General features: G+C 31.5%; 1 protein-coding gene across 9 annotated transcripts in view; it reads right to left on the reverse strand.

Annotated features, from left to right (window-relative positions):
• The window catches only part of LOC118190608 (dihydropyrimidinase-like), a 216,883-nt gene that overhangs the window by 23,195 nt on the left and 174,062 nt on the right, over window positions 1-19,626 (reverse strand). For all 9 annotated transcript variants that reach the window (XM_085807366.1, XM_085807364.1, XM_085807367.1 and 6 more), the window contains one exon: window positions 9,521-9,677. In XM_085807366.1, the coding sequence (XP_085663492.1) occupies window positions 9,521-9,677 (157 nt within the window). The remainder of the gene's footprint in view (window positions 1-9,520; window positions 9,678-19,626) is intronic.

Raw genomic sequence — 19,626 nt, forward strand, 5'->3', positions numbered from 1 at the left:
TAAATATTCCTTTTTTTTTGACCTGATTAATAACCAATTTAATTTCAGGATTTACTTAAAAACAATCTTAGACACAAATGATTAGGGTAGTTAAATGAATATGGCAAAGCATTCAACTCCAATCTAAAGGGATGCTTTCATGGATGACTTGCTAAGAAAAACTCTCGTTTCTATTGCACATGGAAAAACCCCAAAATATCAACCATGCAGGCAGCTCGTAAAATCAGGCAAAGCAACAACCTTCTCTTTGGCCTAGATTTTAACTAAGAGAAATAGGTACAGGTTCCACTTTATCAGAAACAAAGAAATCTACAGTGAAGGGAAAGCAGCCCATTTCCCTGGGACTGAGCCCAGGCTGAATTTCTAACATCCAGCAGTCTTAACTACTCAGCCATCATTAGGGTTTCTAGACAAATGGAAATCGAGTTGTGGAATAAACAACAGTATAGTGGATTCAATTAATCTAATCAATTCAAACACATTTTAATGCAGCCTATTTTGCCTATAAAAAACTTTTAAGTGACCAAAAGTTTGGTTTGCTATGCCTGATCTCATCACTACCAACCTTAAAATCTGAAAAACTGGGAAGTTCCATGTGATGATGTTGTTTTTGGATCTTAAATAAATTTACTTTATAAAGCATGATTCAGTTTAATTTAAAATACATGATCCTTATTACTGAACGATTTGTAATACAATTCTCATGTAAAACATATTATTATTTAATCAGGTACTCTAAATTTCATGACCCTTGACTAATTTTATTTCATAATTTTCTTAAACTTGTATAACGAGATAATTTTGAATAGGGAAAAGCTTTTATTTATCAAAGTACTTTTAAATATGATGAAAATAAAATTAATAATTAACATACATAATATTTATCTGTATAAACTTAGAAATATATGATACAATGAATACATATAATACAAATATTATACAATACATATAATATATATTATATGTATTGTATAATATTTAATATATATTATATATTAAATAATATAATATAATCATATAATATATAATATATATTATATAATACAATACATATAATATATATGTATTGTATTATACAATACAATACATATAATACAAATGAATACAATAAATACAAATATTAACTGATTAAACATTGGTTGAACCTGCATATAAAAATCTACAAATGTCTGCAGTAGATTAAGATAACTCAGATAAAGTTGAAATGAAAAAATTCAATAAAATGTAATAAAAATACTGTTCAAATGACATAAAATTTAAGCAAGAAAAATTATTCAGAAAATCGCTAGGGTCAAGGAATAGAATTCACATAATTTTTCATTCAATGAATAAATTTTATTTATTGCTGGAAAACATTTTCTCTAAAGGCTAAAAATTTAAAACCAGGAGATTTGGCAATCTACTGACACACCACAAAATGTGATGAAAAACCGGCAAAGAAAAAAAAAAATCTTCGCTCAAAATGATGCAAAAACTGATTGATAAATAATTATAATAAAAAACATTAGAATTGCTATACTTTCCAAAAGAAGTGAAACTTAAAAATCATATTAAGGGTTAATTTTAATTACTATGTGCTAAATTCATTTTTCACTACTTTCAGTTTCACCATATGTTGTTAATTTTACACAATACATTACTTAGCAATGAAAGTCATGGTTTAAACACGTCCCTGCAATCACACATCTTCATCTAAACATGTTTAACTAGCATTTGTGCTGATAATGCCAGACTGTCTTCTTTGGGTGAACCACCTCAGCAGCGCTTCTTTAAAATTCTAATTTCGGCCTTTCTAACATTTAACTCAGATCAAAATGTTTGCCATGAATTGAAATAATTGAGTTTCAATTTTTCCATGATAACCAGTGCAGATTTTAAAAAACCCCATTCCTAGCAGAAATAAATTTGGCTACAACCATTACATATTTTTCAAATATTCTTAATTTCAATTCAGAAAGCTGTATGGTTATTACTTTGTTCACAAATGAATTTTTGGCCCTAAAAAATTCTCAGTGTGAAGCGAGTTAGGTAAAAGAGTATGAAGTTTGGTCCTTCTGGAAATTCCAATAAATAAATATAATTTCATCACTAATTTTTCCCATCTAATGTGAAATGAAAATGCATTCATTTCACCCAAGATATAAAGGGCTATAGAGCAAAGGTGCAATAAATCCTAATAAAGAATCCCCTAAACCCTTGCAGTTCTAATTAAATACTAACTCTCGAGATCTTTACACAGAACTTTAAGAGTGTTTTAAATACTCAAACAAAACAAACCAATAAGGAGAAAAACATTTGATTCTCTAAAAGATAAATTACCTGTATACCCTTAAGCTCAAAAGAATCTGCTAAATGCTTCTTCCTTCCCTGAGTAATAATAATTTCAAAATTTCCATCACAGCATCAGAAGAAGATGAGAAGAGAACTCTATCTGACACCTTAATCAAAAATATTGAATCAGAAAACCCATTCATGTTCTATGACTTAATGGCCATTGACACCATATGGCAGTAACTAATACATGCTTATTTTATGTCCTGGTTCTCCAAGGTCTAAGTGCTACATCCGCCTTTACACAGCCTTTGTTTAGAATACATAAAACAATGAGAATGGTTACAATAAAATGAACTGTAACATCAAAGAGTTCTCTACTATGCTGACATGGACAGGTTCCTGATACACTAAACACATGAAGTTTGTTTTATCTAATTTTTTACATTTGAAGTTTGCTGCAGCCAAATAAAATACCATTAAATGTAGAGGAAACTGGATGGGGCCGAAAGGAGAGAAAACAGAACAGATTAAAAAAAAAAGCAAATCAAACAAATCATACTTTTTTTGTGTGTGTGCGTGTGTAAGCAAGAAAAGATCATTATGTAAATTTTTCTTGTAGAATCAAAGATTTCACAGTCAATATTCCTAATTTTTAATTTATTCCTTACATATTAATAAGCTCCCCTCCTGTTCAGTGAGAATGATTTTGAAAAAAATAATTCAGGTCTGTTTTAGACAGGATGGAAACTAAATTTTATGATGTAAACATTTTAAATGAAAAACTATCATGGAAGCTTTTTAAATAAATTCTGAATATGAAGTTGCTTCAGGAAAATGTCAAACTGCAATCATACTGCATTTTTGTTGATCAAGCAAGCTAATGTAGCCAAAGGCCTGAAACCCCACTTTTTTTTTTTTTGGAAATTAGAAGTAATACAATTTCTAAGCTGAATTATATGCAACAAGAAAGCTTTCCCCAAAAAGGGTCAAATAGCAACTCTAAGATAATCAGCACTGTCTTTTCACAGCAGTCTTGAAAAATGGCGAGCATATTAGTATGCTGGATAAAGAAAAATGTTTCTATTCTTATGCAATGCTTTAATGAAAAGTGCAATTTTTATTGTTCTATCTATAGCATTGAATTCATGCACAGTAGATTATAATAAAACATTTATTAGAATAGGAAAGCATGAGCATTCTCTACAGCAACTATTGAATCCAAATGAAGTTTAAAGCATAAAGGGACTCAACTAACAACTGGCAACAACCAAAAGTACATACATTCACATTTACATAACAGTAGTCTGACAGCAGAGCAAAACAAGCTAGGGAAAGAAATAATCACTCATCTCATGAAATGAGAAGTCATATATAAAAATACCAACCCTCAATATTGTAAATCACATACTACAGAGCACAGACATTTTTCATCCTATATCATCTCTTGATGAATAGGCTATAACACAGAATCCTCTAATTTCACAAGGTTTGACTCCTGGTGTTTGAAAGGCTTGCTGCACTGGAATTTTGTGGATTTCTCTACGTGCAATATGAGCACGGATCCTTCAGATATTTCTCTTCAAGCAACAACTAACATAACCATAACATTGTCACAATATATAACATAACTCTTATATTCTCAAATGCATAATGAAGTAAAAAGGACAAGTTATTCATATCTTGGCAATATTTTCCTGTTTGCAGTTATAACTTTTACAGTGCTCATTTTCCCTACATGAGTATTACATTATATACAGAATTTGATATTATCTGTAGGAAGTCTTCAAACATGCTACCTGCAGATACTAGATCATTACTTACATTGAAGGTCTGGCTTAAATGACAGTCTCAATAGGTAAAATGCTATTCACATTTACACAATTCTAGCAGCAGGAATAAAATTTAACATAACGTCGATAATGCATTTCTCAGGTAACTGAAACTTAGGAAAATACTACAGGTAAGTATTCAGCTTTATTATAGAAAAGACAATCAAGGGGCAAAAACTTAGCACACAAGTTTCCTTGCCACAAACTTACTACAGCACTGATAATGAATTGATTGCCATACTGATGTTGACTCTGATTACACTTTCACCATTGAGTAGTTGTGAGAGGGTTATTTTTTATGTGATCTAAATAGTAAGTGAAGCTCTATATGTTAGTTTAATAGATTTCTAAAGTGATGATCTAAAATCAGGAAATTTTCCGAAATCCGGAATTGTTGAAGTCCTAACAATTCCAGATCTCAAGTTTTTACGGTATATCATTATGCCTTCCAAAGAAAAATATTTTTAAAATATTGAACTATGCAAAAAAATATACTAAAGTAACTGAATAAGAAAATACACTGGCCAAACATTAATGCTCTTACTCCGTTCATTCTTTGAAAGTATGTCTTCACAGCAATGAGATGGACTACAAAACAATCTGATGAATTTTAGTTCCAGTTTGAAATTTTATAACTAGTAAACATGATTTAGAAAATATATATTAATTAAAAAAAAGTTATGTTTTCTATCATAAAAATTCAATTTACTTTTTTCCTTTCCCCTGTACACTTTTCAACAAAATTATTGCCAAAAAACTTCAAATTTGGAAAGCAAACACATAGACTTCAATGCATAGAAAAATCTTTACAGCAGTTAATGTGTGAAAAGCATTTTCGCAACTTTAAGAAAGTGCTCATGATGTAAAATTTTTATTTTTTAATTAACTATAATGAAAACAGTAAATTTATCACAGGATAAGCTGTAAACATAAAAAGTATTTAAAAAAATCTGAAAGATTTCAGATTTTAAATTACGTCCAAAAAGACATAACATTTTGTGTGTTACCTTTATTTATTAAATATCATGTTTACCACCAAATTCAGTCCAAGAGCAATATCACAAAATAATTTTAAAATGAGCATATCTTTAGAATTTCTGATACACAGTCATGTGCGTTGGAAATAAAAAGGGTTTCTCCCCTCCCCCATAGAGTGTTGCCGTTACTCACTTGAGTTTGTTAATCGAAAATTCTTTAAAGTTTTACAAAATATGAAATCGATAATAAAACAAATTTAAAATAAGGGCTTCCAGATGCTCATATTTGCAGAAGGATTATGTTATTCAAAATTGGATGGCTCTAGGTACCATTGTTTTATTACAATGTGAGAAACATGAATACATTTATGCAGATTTTTCATTATTTAATTTCTTTAAATATAATAAATACAAAGCGATAATATTTGGTGGCAATAATTTGAAAAGAGAAACAACACTTGTAGTGAATCAATGCAAAATGCCAAAACGAAATTAATAGTCCTTCTACGCAAATTGCCCCTTTGGACTAAAAAAATATATATTTACAAATTACATGCACATTCAGTTAAGCATTATTTTCATTTTATTACGCAACAGAAATACCACTGAACCTAACACTTTACTATGAATATTTAGACATATTAATTAAAATATTCATATGCAAGGGACATCAACAAATAATTTAAATCAAAAAGAAGCTTATATATATATATATGCAGAAATTGCTTTTCACTCAAAGTTGAATTAGCTAAAATGCTTAATCGGAATGAGTTCTTTGGTTCTCTGCATTGATACTTGGTTCCATCTATTCACGGAAATGTTTGGCCTAGCTTGAATTGCCGGTTTGACATCGCCTTATTGCTCGAGTAAAAGACGAAACACCTTCGTATTTATTTCTTAATTATTGTTCATTGAACGGGAGTTGGTTTGTTCCCCTTGAAAAGTCAACTAATTTCCGATCAATAGCAATGATTACTTGCATTTAATTTAATTACTTACTTTTAGTTTATTTCTTTTTACAATTGAAATTTTGTTATTCATAATTTAATTCAAGTCCCTGTTAAACACTTTTAACAATTTACATTCAAGTTACTTTAAAAAATTTTTTGAAATTGAACTTACTAAGTATGGATTCACTCTTTTAAGATAATTCTACTAAAATTAATCTTAGGAGATAATATAATCAATATTCTTTCAATTCATTACCTAAAATGCTTATATATTTAAAAATTAATAATGGATGTAAATTAAGAATCCAGAGATTTCTAAACAGCATGCTACATAATCTCAAGTTCAGTTCAATGAACGTTTTTGAATGGTTTTTTTAATCTGCCTGCATATTTTGGTCAGGATGTGCTTAAGAATTATGCTTTAAGAGTTTGAATACCAAAACTGGATCATAATTTAGTTTCCCCTTCTTTAAAAAAAAAAAAAAAAAAAAAAAAAAAAAAAAAAAAAAAAACGTATTTGAATGAGTTGTTAATAAAAAGATAAACATCTCAACAAGGCACATTTTATGTAATCAAACCATTCATTTTCTTTAATCTTGAACTTTATGCCATCCTACTTTAATACACAAAACCAGAATTTCATTTAATGTGTTCATTGCCAGGGTAGGTACATAAAACTTCACCAGAAGCCACACTAAGGAAAGAACTAAGCTAACTATGTTGATTTATCTTCACTAATTATATTTCCTAGCTTAACAGATTCATGCTCTGCTGAAATTTCTGCATCATTTTCTTCATGTATATCAGACCATCAGTATGAGGCATGTTATCTTCTTCACGCGGGGAATCACATTAGAGACAAACCGTTTTCATGCCGAATTTTTCATTCCCCCTAAAAGGTGAAGTTAGTTGCTTTTCTTTGGCTATTTTAGCCCTTACATCTGAGGAATTAAAACATTTATCGATGCACAGTGTCCTTGACAATACAGTGTAATAGACAGCATGTGTCCCGTTTGATGCCGTGAAGGCAATGGCGTTAAATTCATGTAATACAGCAGATTGTTAATTTTGAATATTTAATAACCAGGTAATCTGAACCCTAACAAATTAAGTTCTCTCATACCCTAATCTAATAAATTTTGCCCTCAAAATATTTTGAAAGTTCATCTCCTAATCGTCTTTTGTACTCGTATCTTACTTATTTAGGATAAAAATACCCTGCTAAATTGCCGTTTATGCTGCCCATATTAAGAGAAAATTTTGAAAAAATTTACATGAAAAATCTAAATTAAAAAAAATTCTAATTTAATTCATTTACTATCATGCTTTTACAACAATACACACCTCAGGCTCAATGCTAACTAATGTGAAAAGTGTTATATCCTCACTGCACACTGGTGCATGGTTAACCATCAGCTAGTGCCATCCCATCACATATCAATGCAAGGTTAGCAACGAACGTGCTGATGCTGAGTGATAATGGACCGAAATATATTCATCATACAATTAATATGGAAAAAAAAAGTTCTTAATATGTTTTAGAAAGGAAGCTTTCTGCAAGTTTCAGTCACTGAAAAGAAATGTGCTTACTTTATACTTGCATGCAAACCCAAAGTAAATTAAAAAGTAATTTTACTTCACTTCCTTTAACTAGACATTTCTTAAATACAATTCTGTTTTCCATCAACTGATAAATATTCACTTGCTTTTCGAGTATTGAACATAAATGAACAAACTATCACACTGTTTTTACATCTGTTTCAGAATTACTAATAGTTTTATGAAATTGGTTTTCAAATTTGATTGAAGTTAACCTAACAATTTTGTCTAAAATTTAACAATATCTCTTCTTAGTTTAGGTATAAAAAGTAACATACTGGCAATTAATTTAAAATAAAAAAGAAAACCAATATTTTTAAAAAATAGGTGTAATTTGGCAGTATTTCATTATAATATTGTGTAATTGACTTTCCTTCATTATTATTTGATTAGAGAAGGCAATACTGCCTTCATTATTTTGTTGTCAAAATTTTTTGAGATTCAAGAAAAGAAATTACCACTGCATTTTCTTTCAAAATTTGATGCACAAATTTGAAGCTGTGTTTCCTTTTTGAATTTTTCTCTTAAAATAAATATCAGTTAACAACATTTGTATCTTGAGCCATTTAATTTTTTGCTCAGTCTAATTATAGATGACTGATACAACTTGATATTCATATATACTTTTAAATTTTCTCAAATACTTTATTAAATGAAGAAATTATTTAAAAATCATTTTCAACATTGTAATGTCTAAAGGAAATGTTATAATATGTGCAGTTCTAAACCTTTATATACAATTTCTACACACTCACAAAACTCTTCTCCACTGCCTGAATATTTTCAATAAAAATCAAATATGTAATAATTATTCCCTTATCTTTTCCTTCACAGGATCCATTAGTATGCTCACTGCGATACACATACAAGATATCTTTACTTTTATTAATAAGTTCAGATCCTAATTTCCATTCTTCTGTGCTGCTTGGGACAGGAAGCCTCGATGGTTTGTAAAAGGCATAAGCTGTAGTAACTTTGAAAACTTAAAACAATTCTCTGCAGACAGTATGTGAGCAGCTGATTTATTTGGAGTTTTATTTCCTTGGAGGGAAGTGATATGTCTTCTTCCAGTGCTTTACAGTACGCAGAAAGACATAAATAAGAGTTCGTTATCATTTTTCTTTGCTACACTATGTCAAAATTTAAGGGATATTATCTATTTGTAGCATCGATACTGCCATCAATATTTAAAATAGAAACGGCGACAATACCTTTTACGAACATTTTAAGAACTGCAGCCCTTTTTGTGTACTTACTTACGTGCCTCTGTTCTTCTGTGGGTCACGGCAGAATCAGGAAATAAAATTTTTAAAAGTCTGAAATGGCTAAAACGGGAAATGAGAAAATTATGTTCAATCAAAAGTTAAAATGAGCATTTATTTTTTTTATAATGTCCATTTCTCTCTACATGGAAAAACAATTTCTACTTTCTTTCAATTTTTTTTTTTTGCCACTACCTTGTTTAGAACTTGGAGAAAATACATGTTGCTTTTAATAACCTTTATCACCATGAGCAGTATAAATGCTATATTTAGAGATTAAATTCACACGCTAATTAAATTAGGCATTACGTTTTGTCCTTTTTTTCACAGTTGGCCAAATAATAAACAAAAATTAAAAAAATTAGATTACAGGAATTAATTTACAAGTTATATGTTTCTTAAAAACAATTAGCAGAGGGCAGTTTAAGCAAACCCAGCCCATATGTGCATTACATACATGAAAATGACCATGTATCCAGCCCATTATTATAGGAACAAATCCTAGGATTGAAATATTGATGTTCAGCAGTTACACCCATTTGGCCCATGATGGGAAATGATGGCGAGAGAATTATATTTCATAGGATATACAAGAAATCTATGTCAGAATTAAAAACATGAATACTTACCATGACAACAATTTCATCAAATTTGTTGAAGTGTCACGCTCTGGTCGAAGGGGAGGAGACATCACATAAGCTGCAGCATGCTGCCAACACTTACTGAAATAATGAGAACCATCAACACCTAATGCTGCAGCAATAACTTCTCCATATACTTGATAGCCTATCAAAATACAATTAATAAACATAAAGCATGGGAAAAAATGATTTAACAGTTATATGGCTCATACTCATTTCTTTATATGAAAATTAAGGAACTTTCAGGGCCACTTGTAAAAAAATGAGGGTTTAATCATCAAATGGAACAGGAAAAATTAAAGCAAATACGATTTAGATTATTTGCATACAATATTAGGATTGAATCACTAGGTAGGATAGAACACTGGATTCTGTTGACTAGAAATGTTTGGGAGACTCCTTGTTTCTCTATGATTTGGTAAATATGTTTTAACTCAATTATTTGTCCTCAGTGTTTTACTTCATTTGCAGCTAAAATGTCTAGAAAAAATGCTATCTCCATGAAAAGTACAACTGAAATTTAAAATGAATTGTAACACAAAATTTATAAAAAAACAACTGTAAAAAACAATACTCATGCATCAGCATTGATAACAAATATTTCTGAAGAAAGTAAATTAAAGAAAGAACAACAGTTTGCACAAAATCTGCTTCAAAGAAGATGCATGTTCAAAGTAAAATACCAGGAGGCTTAAACTATATTTTGCTAAAGTTTTTCATTTAGTACAGTACATCAAATATTTCAGCAAATGGGGCTCTGCTAATCAAAAAGATACAAGGAATAGCATCAGAGGTGAATGCGCAAGGCGACAGTTTTTCACTGAATGGCTGTTTAAATTTACGTTATGCCACAGAATGTTTTGCCATACATGGCCCAATTATGAAACATTAGAAAATTAAGTAAAGCAATAAATGCATCTCCTCCTAAATCAAAATGTTGATAATATATCCTTCGCCTATTTATGCAGTCTTCCAGAATGGTTCAATGAAAGACGTAGAAACTGTGCTCTAATTGTATTTTCTCTTTCAATAAATGCAGTTTTCAAATGCATTGCGTTGTATACTGGGTCACAAAATACTCTTTTGAAAGAGATGCAGTTCAAATAAATAAATTTTAAAAACATTCATTATTACTATAAATATATTTTAAAGTACATTTTGAATGAATAAATACAGTCAAAAGTCGTTAATTCGGACACCCATAATCCGAAATGATCTATAACCCAGACCTCAAAGCTAAAAACTTTCTGCGCATGCGCCGCGTTGATACATGCGCATAGGCGTTTACATGTGTGCGTAAGACCTTTACGACTGCACATGTGCGTGTGCGCAAGCGCAGAATACGTTTTCGCGTGCACGTTTTATGTATAACGGACAGTATAAGCTAAAATTATCTAATTATCTATTTCAGTTAATGTTGATTGATGATTGTGTTGTTCCTTAATCTTCGAATTGGATCCGGCTTATTATTTTTGGCAGACTGTAAGAGCAATTTTATAAAAGTAAACTTGGAACTTTTGATTATGTCAAATAGAATTTCCAATGTTGGAGCTCCCAAAGGATCTACAAAACGAAAGTTTGTTTCGATCTCCATCAAACAAAAAGTGGAATTGCTGCAAAAAATGGATAAAGACATGAAGAAGGTGACAGAGAGGTTAGTGAAAACGAAAAAATTTCGATTGACAAGTTAGTCGGTATTCTCGGCACAGCAATTACGGGACTTGAACAGCGGAACTTTGTAACTGAACAAGAAATTATGTCTGTTTATAGAATTAAAGAAAAAGTATTATCACATAAAACGAAGCAACTTAAACAACTTACATTGAAAGAAATGTTTAATAAAGTAAACAAATAAATATTAAGCTTTTCTTTTGTAAATTTTGATACCCTTTAAATCATAATTGTTCTTTATTTCATAAATTACGGTTTCATATTTTTAATTTTAGAATTTCTGCATGCCATCTTACGAGATTTAAACTGATGATCTATAATCCGGAAAAATCGATAATCCGGAATCGCCGAAGTCCCAACGAGTCCGGATTAACGACTTTTGACTGTAGAAACTAAAAAAAAAAAAATATTTGAAGAAATATAATTCAACTATGAAACTCAAATAATTAAAATGAAAAAAAAATCCCAGAAGAACTGATTAAAAGTTTAGTAAAGTAAAAATATCTACAAGCAAGGAGAAATAATGCTTTTTTTTTTTCCCTTCTGCCAGTGCTGAGTGAAAGGGAGAGGATTAGGTTACCATAAATTGAGAAGTATGCCAAATAAATTATTCTTAGTGCAAGTAAAAAAGTGCAATTACAAGTTTCCCATTAAATTTTATGAAGTTCAGTATTTTTGTCAAGATCAATCACAGAATCGAAATATAGGAAAAAACCAATATGCTATTTAAGAAAAAGTATGATTTTGTCAAAATATGTATGTTAGAACAAAATGTATGTCAAAATATGTATGCATCGCACTGATTCTATTGGAGTCAGGGAAGTGTTTCTTTCCTACATTTGCATACGAGACACTTCACTGGTGAGTCGGACGTGATCGAATTCTACAATGACTGACGACGAGGAAACCGAAATTAAAGCAACAACTGCGTCTGTCGCCAAGGTAAGCTTAAAGTTCCTCCTTTTTGGAAGCCAGATCCTAAAATATGGTTTATTCAACTAGAAGCACAATTTAGAAATGCAAAAATAAAGGCAGATCAAACAAAATATGTAGATGATGCGAGATGCGTAATTTGGCGGGCGATAAAGTAACAGATACTTTCCTAAAAACATTGTGGTGACAACGTTTACCTGTTAATATGCATAGCATTATATCTGTTAGTGGTGAAGACTTATCAAAAGTGGCTACAATGGCGGATAAGATTAGGGAATTAAGCCCTGTTACTCCCCCTAAATAGCTGCTGCTTCATCCATAATGGTAAAAACAGAAGTGATTGAAAGTTTACAAAAAGAGGTTAGTGAACTTACAAGTTTCTGCTTTATCTAAGCAACATCACAGTCGTATTGTCATAACCAATCCAAATCAAGAGAGTGTTAACAACCAACAGAACTCCTTGTTTTAAAAATAATAATAATAATATTCCAATATTAAATGCTGTAAATGATTCATATAGAGGTATCATTAATGATTTTCCGAATTTGTTAAAACTGAATGTAGTTAATAATAAAGTTAAAAATTATAACATCGAACATTATATTGAAACCAGAGGTCCACCAGTTTTTGCTAAAACTAGGAGACTATCAGCTGAAAAACTCAAAGCGGTTAAAAAGGAGTTTGAATTTATGCTCTAAATGGGTTTATGCAGGCCATCCAAAAAACAACTGGTCAAGCCAACTACATCTCGCTTTAAAAAAAATCAGGTGATTGGAGATTGCGGAGACTATCGAGAGTTAAACAACGCCACGATTCCTGATAGATACTCTCTCCCATTTTTAACAGATTGAAGTTCCATTTTAGTTGGAAAAAGAGTTTTCTCATCCATAGACCTCATTAAAGTGTACTAACAAATTGCGGTTCGCGAAGAAGATATACCGAAAACGGCCATTCTCAATCCCTTTAGCATATTTGAGTTTCCATTCATGATGTTCGGCCTATGAAATGCGGCCCAAACGTTCCATGAAGAGTGTGTTGAATGGATTAGAATTCCTGTTTTGCTATTTGGATAACATTCTAATAGCCTCTCAAGATGAAGAATCTCATCGACAACATATAAGAGCAGTCCTCGATAGATTAATTGAATATGGTCTGTGTATTAATGCAGTAAAGTGTAAATTTGGTCAAACAAAACTTGCATTCCCCGAATATGAAGTGTCAGCTGAAGGACTTAAACCTCTTTCAATGAAAGTTGATGCCATCAAAAATTTCCCAGAACCAAAGTTATTTACTAGTTTAATACGATTTTTAGGTATGGTGAATTTTTATTACAGATTCATACCAAATTGCGCAAAACTGCAACAACCTTTAACAACATTGTTCAGTGGTATAAAAAAGAACTGCGGAAAAGACATAATCTGGACAACAGAAACAAGAAATGCCTCCCAGATTTTAAAAGATACACTTATTCATGCCACATACTTAACTCACCCATCCAAAAAGGCTTAAATATCGCTAACAACTGACGTTTCCAATACTGCCATTAGAGCCGTTTTACATCAGATTTTGAACAATGAAAAGCAACGCTTAAGTTTTTCTTCTCGAAATTTGACACCAGCACAACAAAAATGTAATGCCTATGACAGAGAACTATACAGCAGTGAAACATTTCAAATACATTTTAGAAGGGCGACCTTTTGCAATACACACAGATCACAAACCACTAACATTTGCCTTCCAGCAAAATTTGGAAAATGCTTCACCATGGCAAGCTAGGCAACTGTCATATATTGGCCAGTTCTCAACCGATATCCGATTCATACAAAGCGATGAAATTACCAGTGCTGATGCTCTCTCTCGCTTAGACACCATTTTCTGTACCATCTGCAATAGACTTACAAACTATAGTAGACTGTCAAGAAGATGAAGATTTGGAGATACTGAAAAACAACCCAAACTTAAAGGTCCTACAGATTCCTATGCCAGACAGCAACAAGAAAATTTATTGTGATACTTCTAGAAATTATAATCGACCATACATCCCTGCAAATATTTTCATCAATCCATAATTTATGTTATCCTGGAATAAGATCCACAATAAAGTTGATAACATAACGTTTCATATGGTCCAATATGAATAAGGGCTGCCAACTATGGACTAGAGCATGTTTATCTTATCTTGCCAAAGATCTAAAGTCATCTTTGGGAGAAATCAAAGTACCTCTACACAGATTCAAGCATTTAAACATAGATCTGGTTGGTCTGCTACCTCCTTGTACAGGATTCAAATATCTTCTAACCATCATCGATCGTTATACATGATAGATCAAAGTGGTACCGTTAGAAGATCAATCAGCAGAATCTATTGCTAAAGCTTTGATTTATACTTGGTTTTCATGCTTTGGAATTCCAAATTGCATAACATCTGACCAAGGTCGGCAATTTGATAGCCAACTTTTTCAAGCTTTAAGAAGATATCTTGGTTTTCATACAAACGCTACAACTGTGTAACATCCACAGGCAAATGGCCTGATCGAAAGACAACACTGAACTTTAAAAGCAAGCCTCAAATATCATCTACTCAAATCAAAATCATGGCTGGAAGCATTGCCTTTCATTCTTCTAGGCATAAGATCCGCTGTCAAGGAAGACTTAGACTGCTCATCCGCAGAACTTGTATACAGAACTGCTTTAGCATTACCAGGAGAATTCTTTTCAACAGTACCTGATACCAAACAGTCTGAATTTTCTCAAAACCTTCAGAAAATAATAAGAGACATGAAGCCAAATCCTATCACCACCCATGGAAATAGAACAGTCTTTGTCTCTAAACATCTTTCAAACTGTTCTGATGTAGTCCTATACCACAACATTAATAATTCTTCACTACAGACTGTTTATCTTGGACCGTATCCTATAAGAGCAAGAAAGGATAAGTATTTCAATATTGAAATCCAAGAAAAGTTAAAAAGAGTTTCGACCGACAGACAGACTAAAGCCACGTTTTCTAGTATTCTGATATTCCTTTCCAAGACTCCCATTCCAAGAAAGTAGAATTTGGAGAAACACCTGCACTCAAGAAAATTCAGAAACTCAGCATGAAACCAAGAATACCAGAATCGGCAGACATGTAAAGTTCCCCAGTCACTTTAAACAGGGCTGTGGAGTCGGAATCAAATAGCTTTTTGGGTAAAAGGAGTTGGAGTCGATAAAAAGCCTGTCGACTCAGACTCGAGTTTTTGTTGAACAGTTTGAATCTGAAATGAAATTAAAGTGAATTGAAAAAAATAATAATAATAATAATAATGACAAACTGAGTTATTTTTATTTATGGACTATATACATTAATAAATAGTTTTTTTATTGACATTAGTAAATAAATATAAGGGAGCAGGATGAATGTGATATTTGCCATTATTGATTAAACTGATTCATTTAGTTACTAATCTCATTGGTGAATTGAGGTAAGCAGAAAAAACTCCCAAAATTGATGTCATTCTTAGGAAGTGAGCAGGAAAAGGAGCAACGCAACTGAGAAGTACATATTTGATGATATAGTGGTTGTTAGGATTAAGAACTTTTTCAGAAGATGTAAATAACCCTAATATTTCACTAACAGAAAGACTGTGGAATGATCTTGCAGAACTGGAAATCCTTCTTTCAACACCGTATATAACCACAAAAAACTACAATCTGAAGAATTAACAGGAGGCGAGAATGTTAGAAGATGTAGATAACCTTAATGTTTCACTAACAGGAAGACTGTGGAATGATCTTGCAGAATTGAAAACTCTTCTTTCTATACTGTATATAGCCACCAAAAAGCTACAATCTGAAGAATTAACAAGAGGCAAGACTGGAAGAATGAGATGTTTGTTCTATCTGAAATTGAGGGTTTATTGCAGAAGGATTCATTTCTTCAATGAAGAAAAGAGAAGCTAGTTTGCTAGACAATGAAATCAAGCTGGGTTCAATATATGTAGATCCAAAACGCCGAATTTTGTTGCATGATGAACAAATTAAAAAGGCAAAGAAAGCCATCTATGAACTTTCATTAAGAATGAAATTATTCTCAGAACTGGAGTATTCAAAATCAGGACAGTCAAACTGCAAATATTGCAACTGAATCTATTATCATCATCTTCTACTGATGAATTAGATTTTGAGAAATATTTGGATAATATTGAAAAGGCTAAGGCAAAAGGAATGAAAATAAAGAACCAAGAGCCTTTAGATATAAAAATGAAAAATACAAACGCGATTTAGACATGGCGTTTGAAGAAATAAATACGATTCCTCTTGCAAGACACCTCTTTTAGAACTTACAAAAATCTAGCCTTAAAAGTTAAAGGAAGTAGCCATAACAGCAACAGATCTTCCTACTCAAGTCAGTGTGGAAAGTCTCTTCTCAATTATGAAGTTTATCAAATCGGATCTATGGGTCCTCTAACAAAGAAGATCTTGCTGAAGTTTTACTGTTTCTTAGAAATTACCAATGACAGTTTTTCCATTTCATAATAAATGCTAATTAATATAAAAAATTTGCTGTGTATCAATTTTTATCTGTAGCATCTACTACTTTTATATTAAAAAAAAAATAAAGCTGTATCCATGTTTATATGTTTACATATATATGAAGGAGTCATTAAAATTCCAGGAGTCAATCATTTTCCCTACAGACTCCACAGCCCTGACTTTAAAGACCATCTTCCATAATCGAGTCACTAGGAATGGGGTGCTTAGCAACGCTTCAGTTCCGTCAAGTTTCTAATTTAGTTAAAGCAGAATGGTAACACTTTCTAGCCTCCGCAAAGAACGAAGTAAACAAAGGTCAGTATTCTATCATGCGATTTAACATGCCATCTTAAATGTAAATAAATTTCATGAATAAGTATCTATAACACTGTAAGGAAAAAAATATTGGTTCTATTGGAGTTAGGGAAGTGTTATTTTCCTACATTTGCATACGAGACACTTCAATACATATTTCATATTGCACATTTGAGATGTGAAAAATGAATCTTGAAGAATTTTGTTAGTTGAACAATAAAATGGAAGATATATCCCATTTTCTATTTTGACTCGGTAAAATTTCGGTATTATGAGTCTCCTGTTAATGAACTGCACCAAAGCAACAACCCAATTTCAAGCTTTTTGTCAATCACAGTTACAGTCCATTCAATAGAGTAATAGCTGTTAGTATGGTTGTTGTAATACTTACTGAAACATTAATTATTAATATATTTATTATTTTGATATTGTTTTCTTCTGGAATTTTAACCATTAAAATATCTACCAACTTTGTGAGAATAAAAATCAGAATATTGATGAAAAAGATCTAGGAAAGGGTAAAATAAATTTTACAGAGAAAGTTAATGTATATCTGAATACTTAGAAAGAACAATATAGGAAAAAAAACGGTTATGAAAGACCAGATAATTTAATTTTAACACAACTCCAGCAGCTTATTTGCTTTAGCTAAAAACTTAGAAATTCTGCTTTACAATCTTTATTATCTTGTTTAAATTTCAGAACCTTCATTCAAAAATCATCAAAATGAAAGGGAAAGCATTTATAACATGGCACACGAAAATAATTTTATTTTAAATTCTTCTCAATAACATAATTTTAATAAACTGTCATTATTTTAACATTATTTGATCTGTTAAAAAACTGACCACAAATCACAGAATCAAAACTTTTGTACACGAACTGATTTTGAAATTGCTAAAACGTTGATCAGTCACCAAACTTGGGAATGTACAATAAAGGAATTGAAACTGAGGAAAGGGAAAAAAGGTTGTTTTTGGTGCAGAAAAGAGAGCAAATTTAAGGAGTTTGCTAAAAGCGTACCCTTTAAAAACAAACCTACAAATTAACAAATGGGTGTAATTCTTGGCGCCTTTTCAAAGCATTACAAAATATTCAGAAGATCAATTTCAATGAAAAAACTTGAACCCACAGCGACGGTTCTCAACCAGTGGTATGCAAAGAAACAAAGTATTTTTAACTACTCAATTAAAAAATATCATGTAAAAAAAGAACAACTTACAGAAATTTTCTGTAATTGAACTTTAACTGAAGATTTCAAAAATAACACACTTAACTTTTGGCTGAATCTAAAAACAAGAATTTGAATGCGTTTCAAACAAAGCTGTTAAATTTTTATTCCCTATTTGTACAACCTATGTGTGTGAACACGTATTTTCTTCCACATTTTGTTTGAAAAAGAAATACAGAACAAAATTTAAATTGAATCTTAATTTAGGGGTAAATTAACATGTTGAGCACGGCAGCGGTCCCTAGGGACCGGCAGTGAGCTTTCCGTGTGGACGGCATTGGTCCCTGGGGACTGGCACTGTAATTTTCGTTTGGTTGGTGTTGGTCCTCAGGACTGACAGCATTTATTAAAGTTAAAAAATATAGTCTCAATGAAATGTGATCAAATTTACTTTTAATGAAATGTATTGAAATATTCTAAACAAAAATATGGCTTAGCTCTTTGCCGGCTGAACGGAAAGGACAGCAAATTCGGCGCTGCGCTCAAAGTGTTAAGTTAAATTAGACCACACATAAAGAAATTGATCTGTTTTAAACAGGCCCAAATTTTGCACTAAATTTTAGAATAAAATTTAGTGCAAAATTTAGAACTTAAATTTTGATAATTAAAATAACCAATATTTAATCTAATATTTTTTGTGTGCACATTTAATGTAGCCAATAAATTGTGCAAATGGCAAAATATATTTGTTTTTAATATTTCTATTTAGAAATTGAAAAATAGTCAATGTAAAATGTGGTGGTGGTACTAAAGTTTTTAAATTTTTGTTTAGATTGAACGTGTTAGTCAAAAGGTTGAGAACCGCTGATCTACGGTATTTTTTACAGAATCATAAAACACTTATGAAAGTTGGTATATATAGAAGCTCAACCGGTATAGCGGCTGTATCGCTGACAGGCATGCTGAAGGACCCACGCTCGAATTCCAGAGAAGGCATGGATGTTTGAAAATACATTTACAAATTGTGTTGGTGCGGCATGACGGCACTTAACATATACGGCGAGGCGAAAGCCCTCTCACGTGGTGGAAATTGAGACGGGTGCTCTTCATCAAAATTGGGGAGGGGGCGGAACTGCACCAAATTGTACTGTCACCTATAAGGTGCTCAAGAATGTTTCCATTGACAGGCATAATCTTGTGCTCCTTACCCCGAGGAATTTCTTGGGCTTGGGCTGACTGCGTCAGACAAGTAAGCATAAGCAATAACAAGTTGGTACAGTCAAAAGTTGTTAATCCGGACTCGTCGGGACTTCGGCAATTCTGGATTATCGATTTTTCCGGATTATAGATCATCAGTTTAAATCTCATAAGATGGCATGCAGAAATTCTAAAATTAAAAATATGAGACCGTAATTTATGAAAAAAGAACAATTATGATCTAAAGGGTATCAAAATTTGCAAAAAGAAAAAGCTTAATATTTATTTGTTT

The sequence above is a fragment of the Stegodyphus dumicola genome, chromosome X1 (genome assembly GCF_044657685.1).
Source record: "Stegodyphus dumicola isolate Sdum_Otavi_A_Nest chromosome X1, ASM4465768v1".
In the NCBI taxonomy this organism is placed as follows: domain Eukaryota; kingdom Metazoa; phylum Arthropoda; class Arachnida; order Araneae; family Eresidae; genus Stegodyphus; species Stegodyphus dumicola.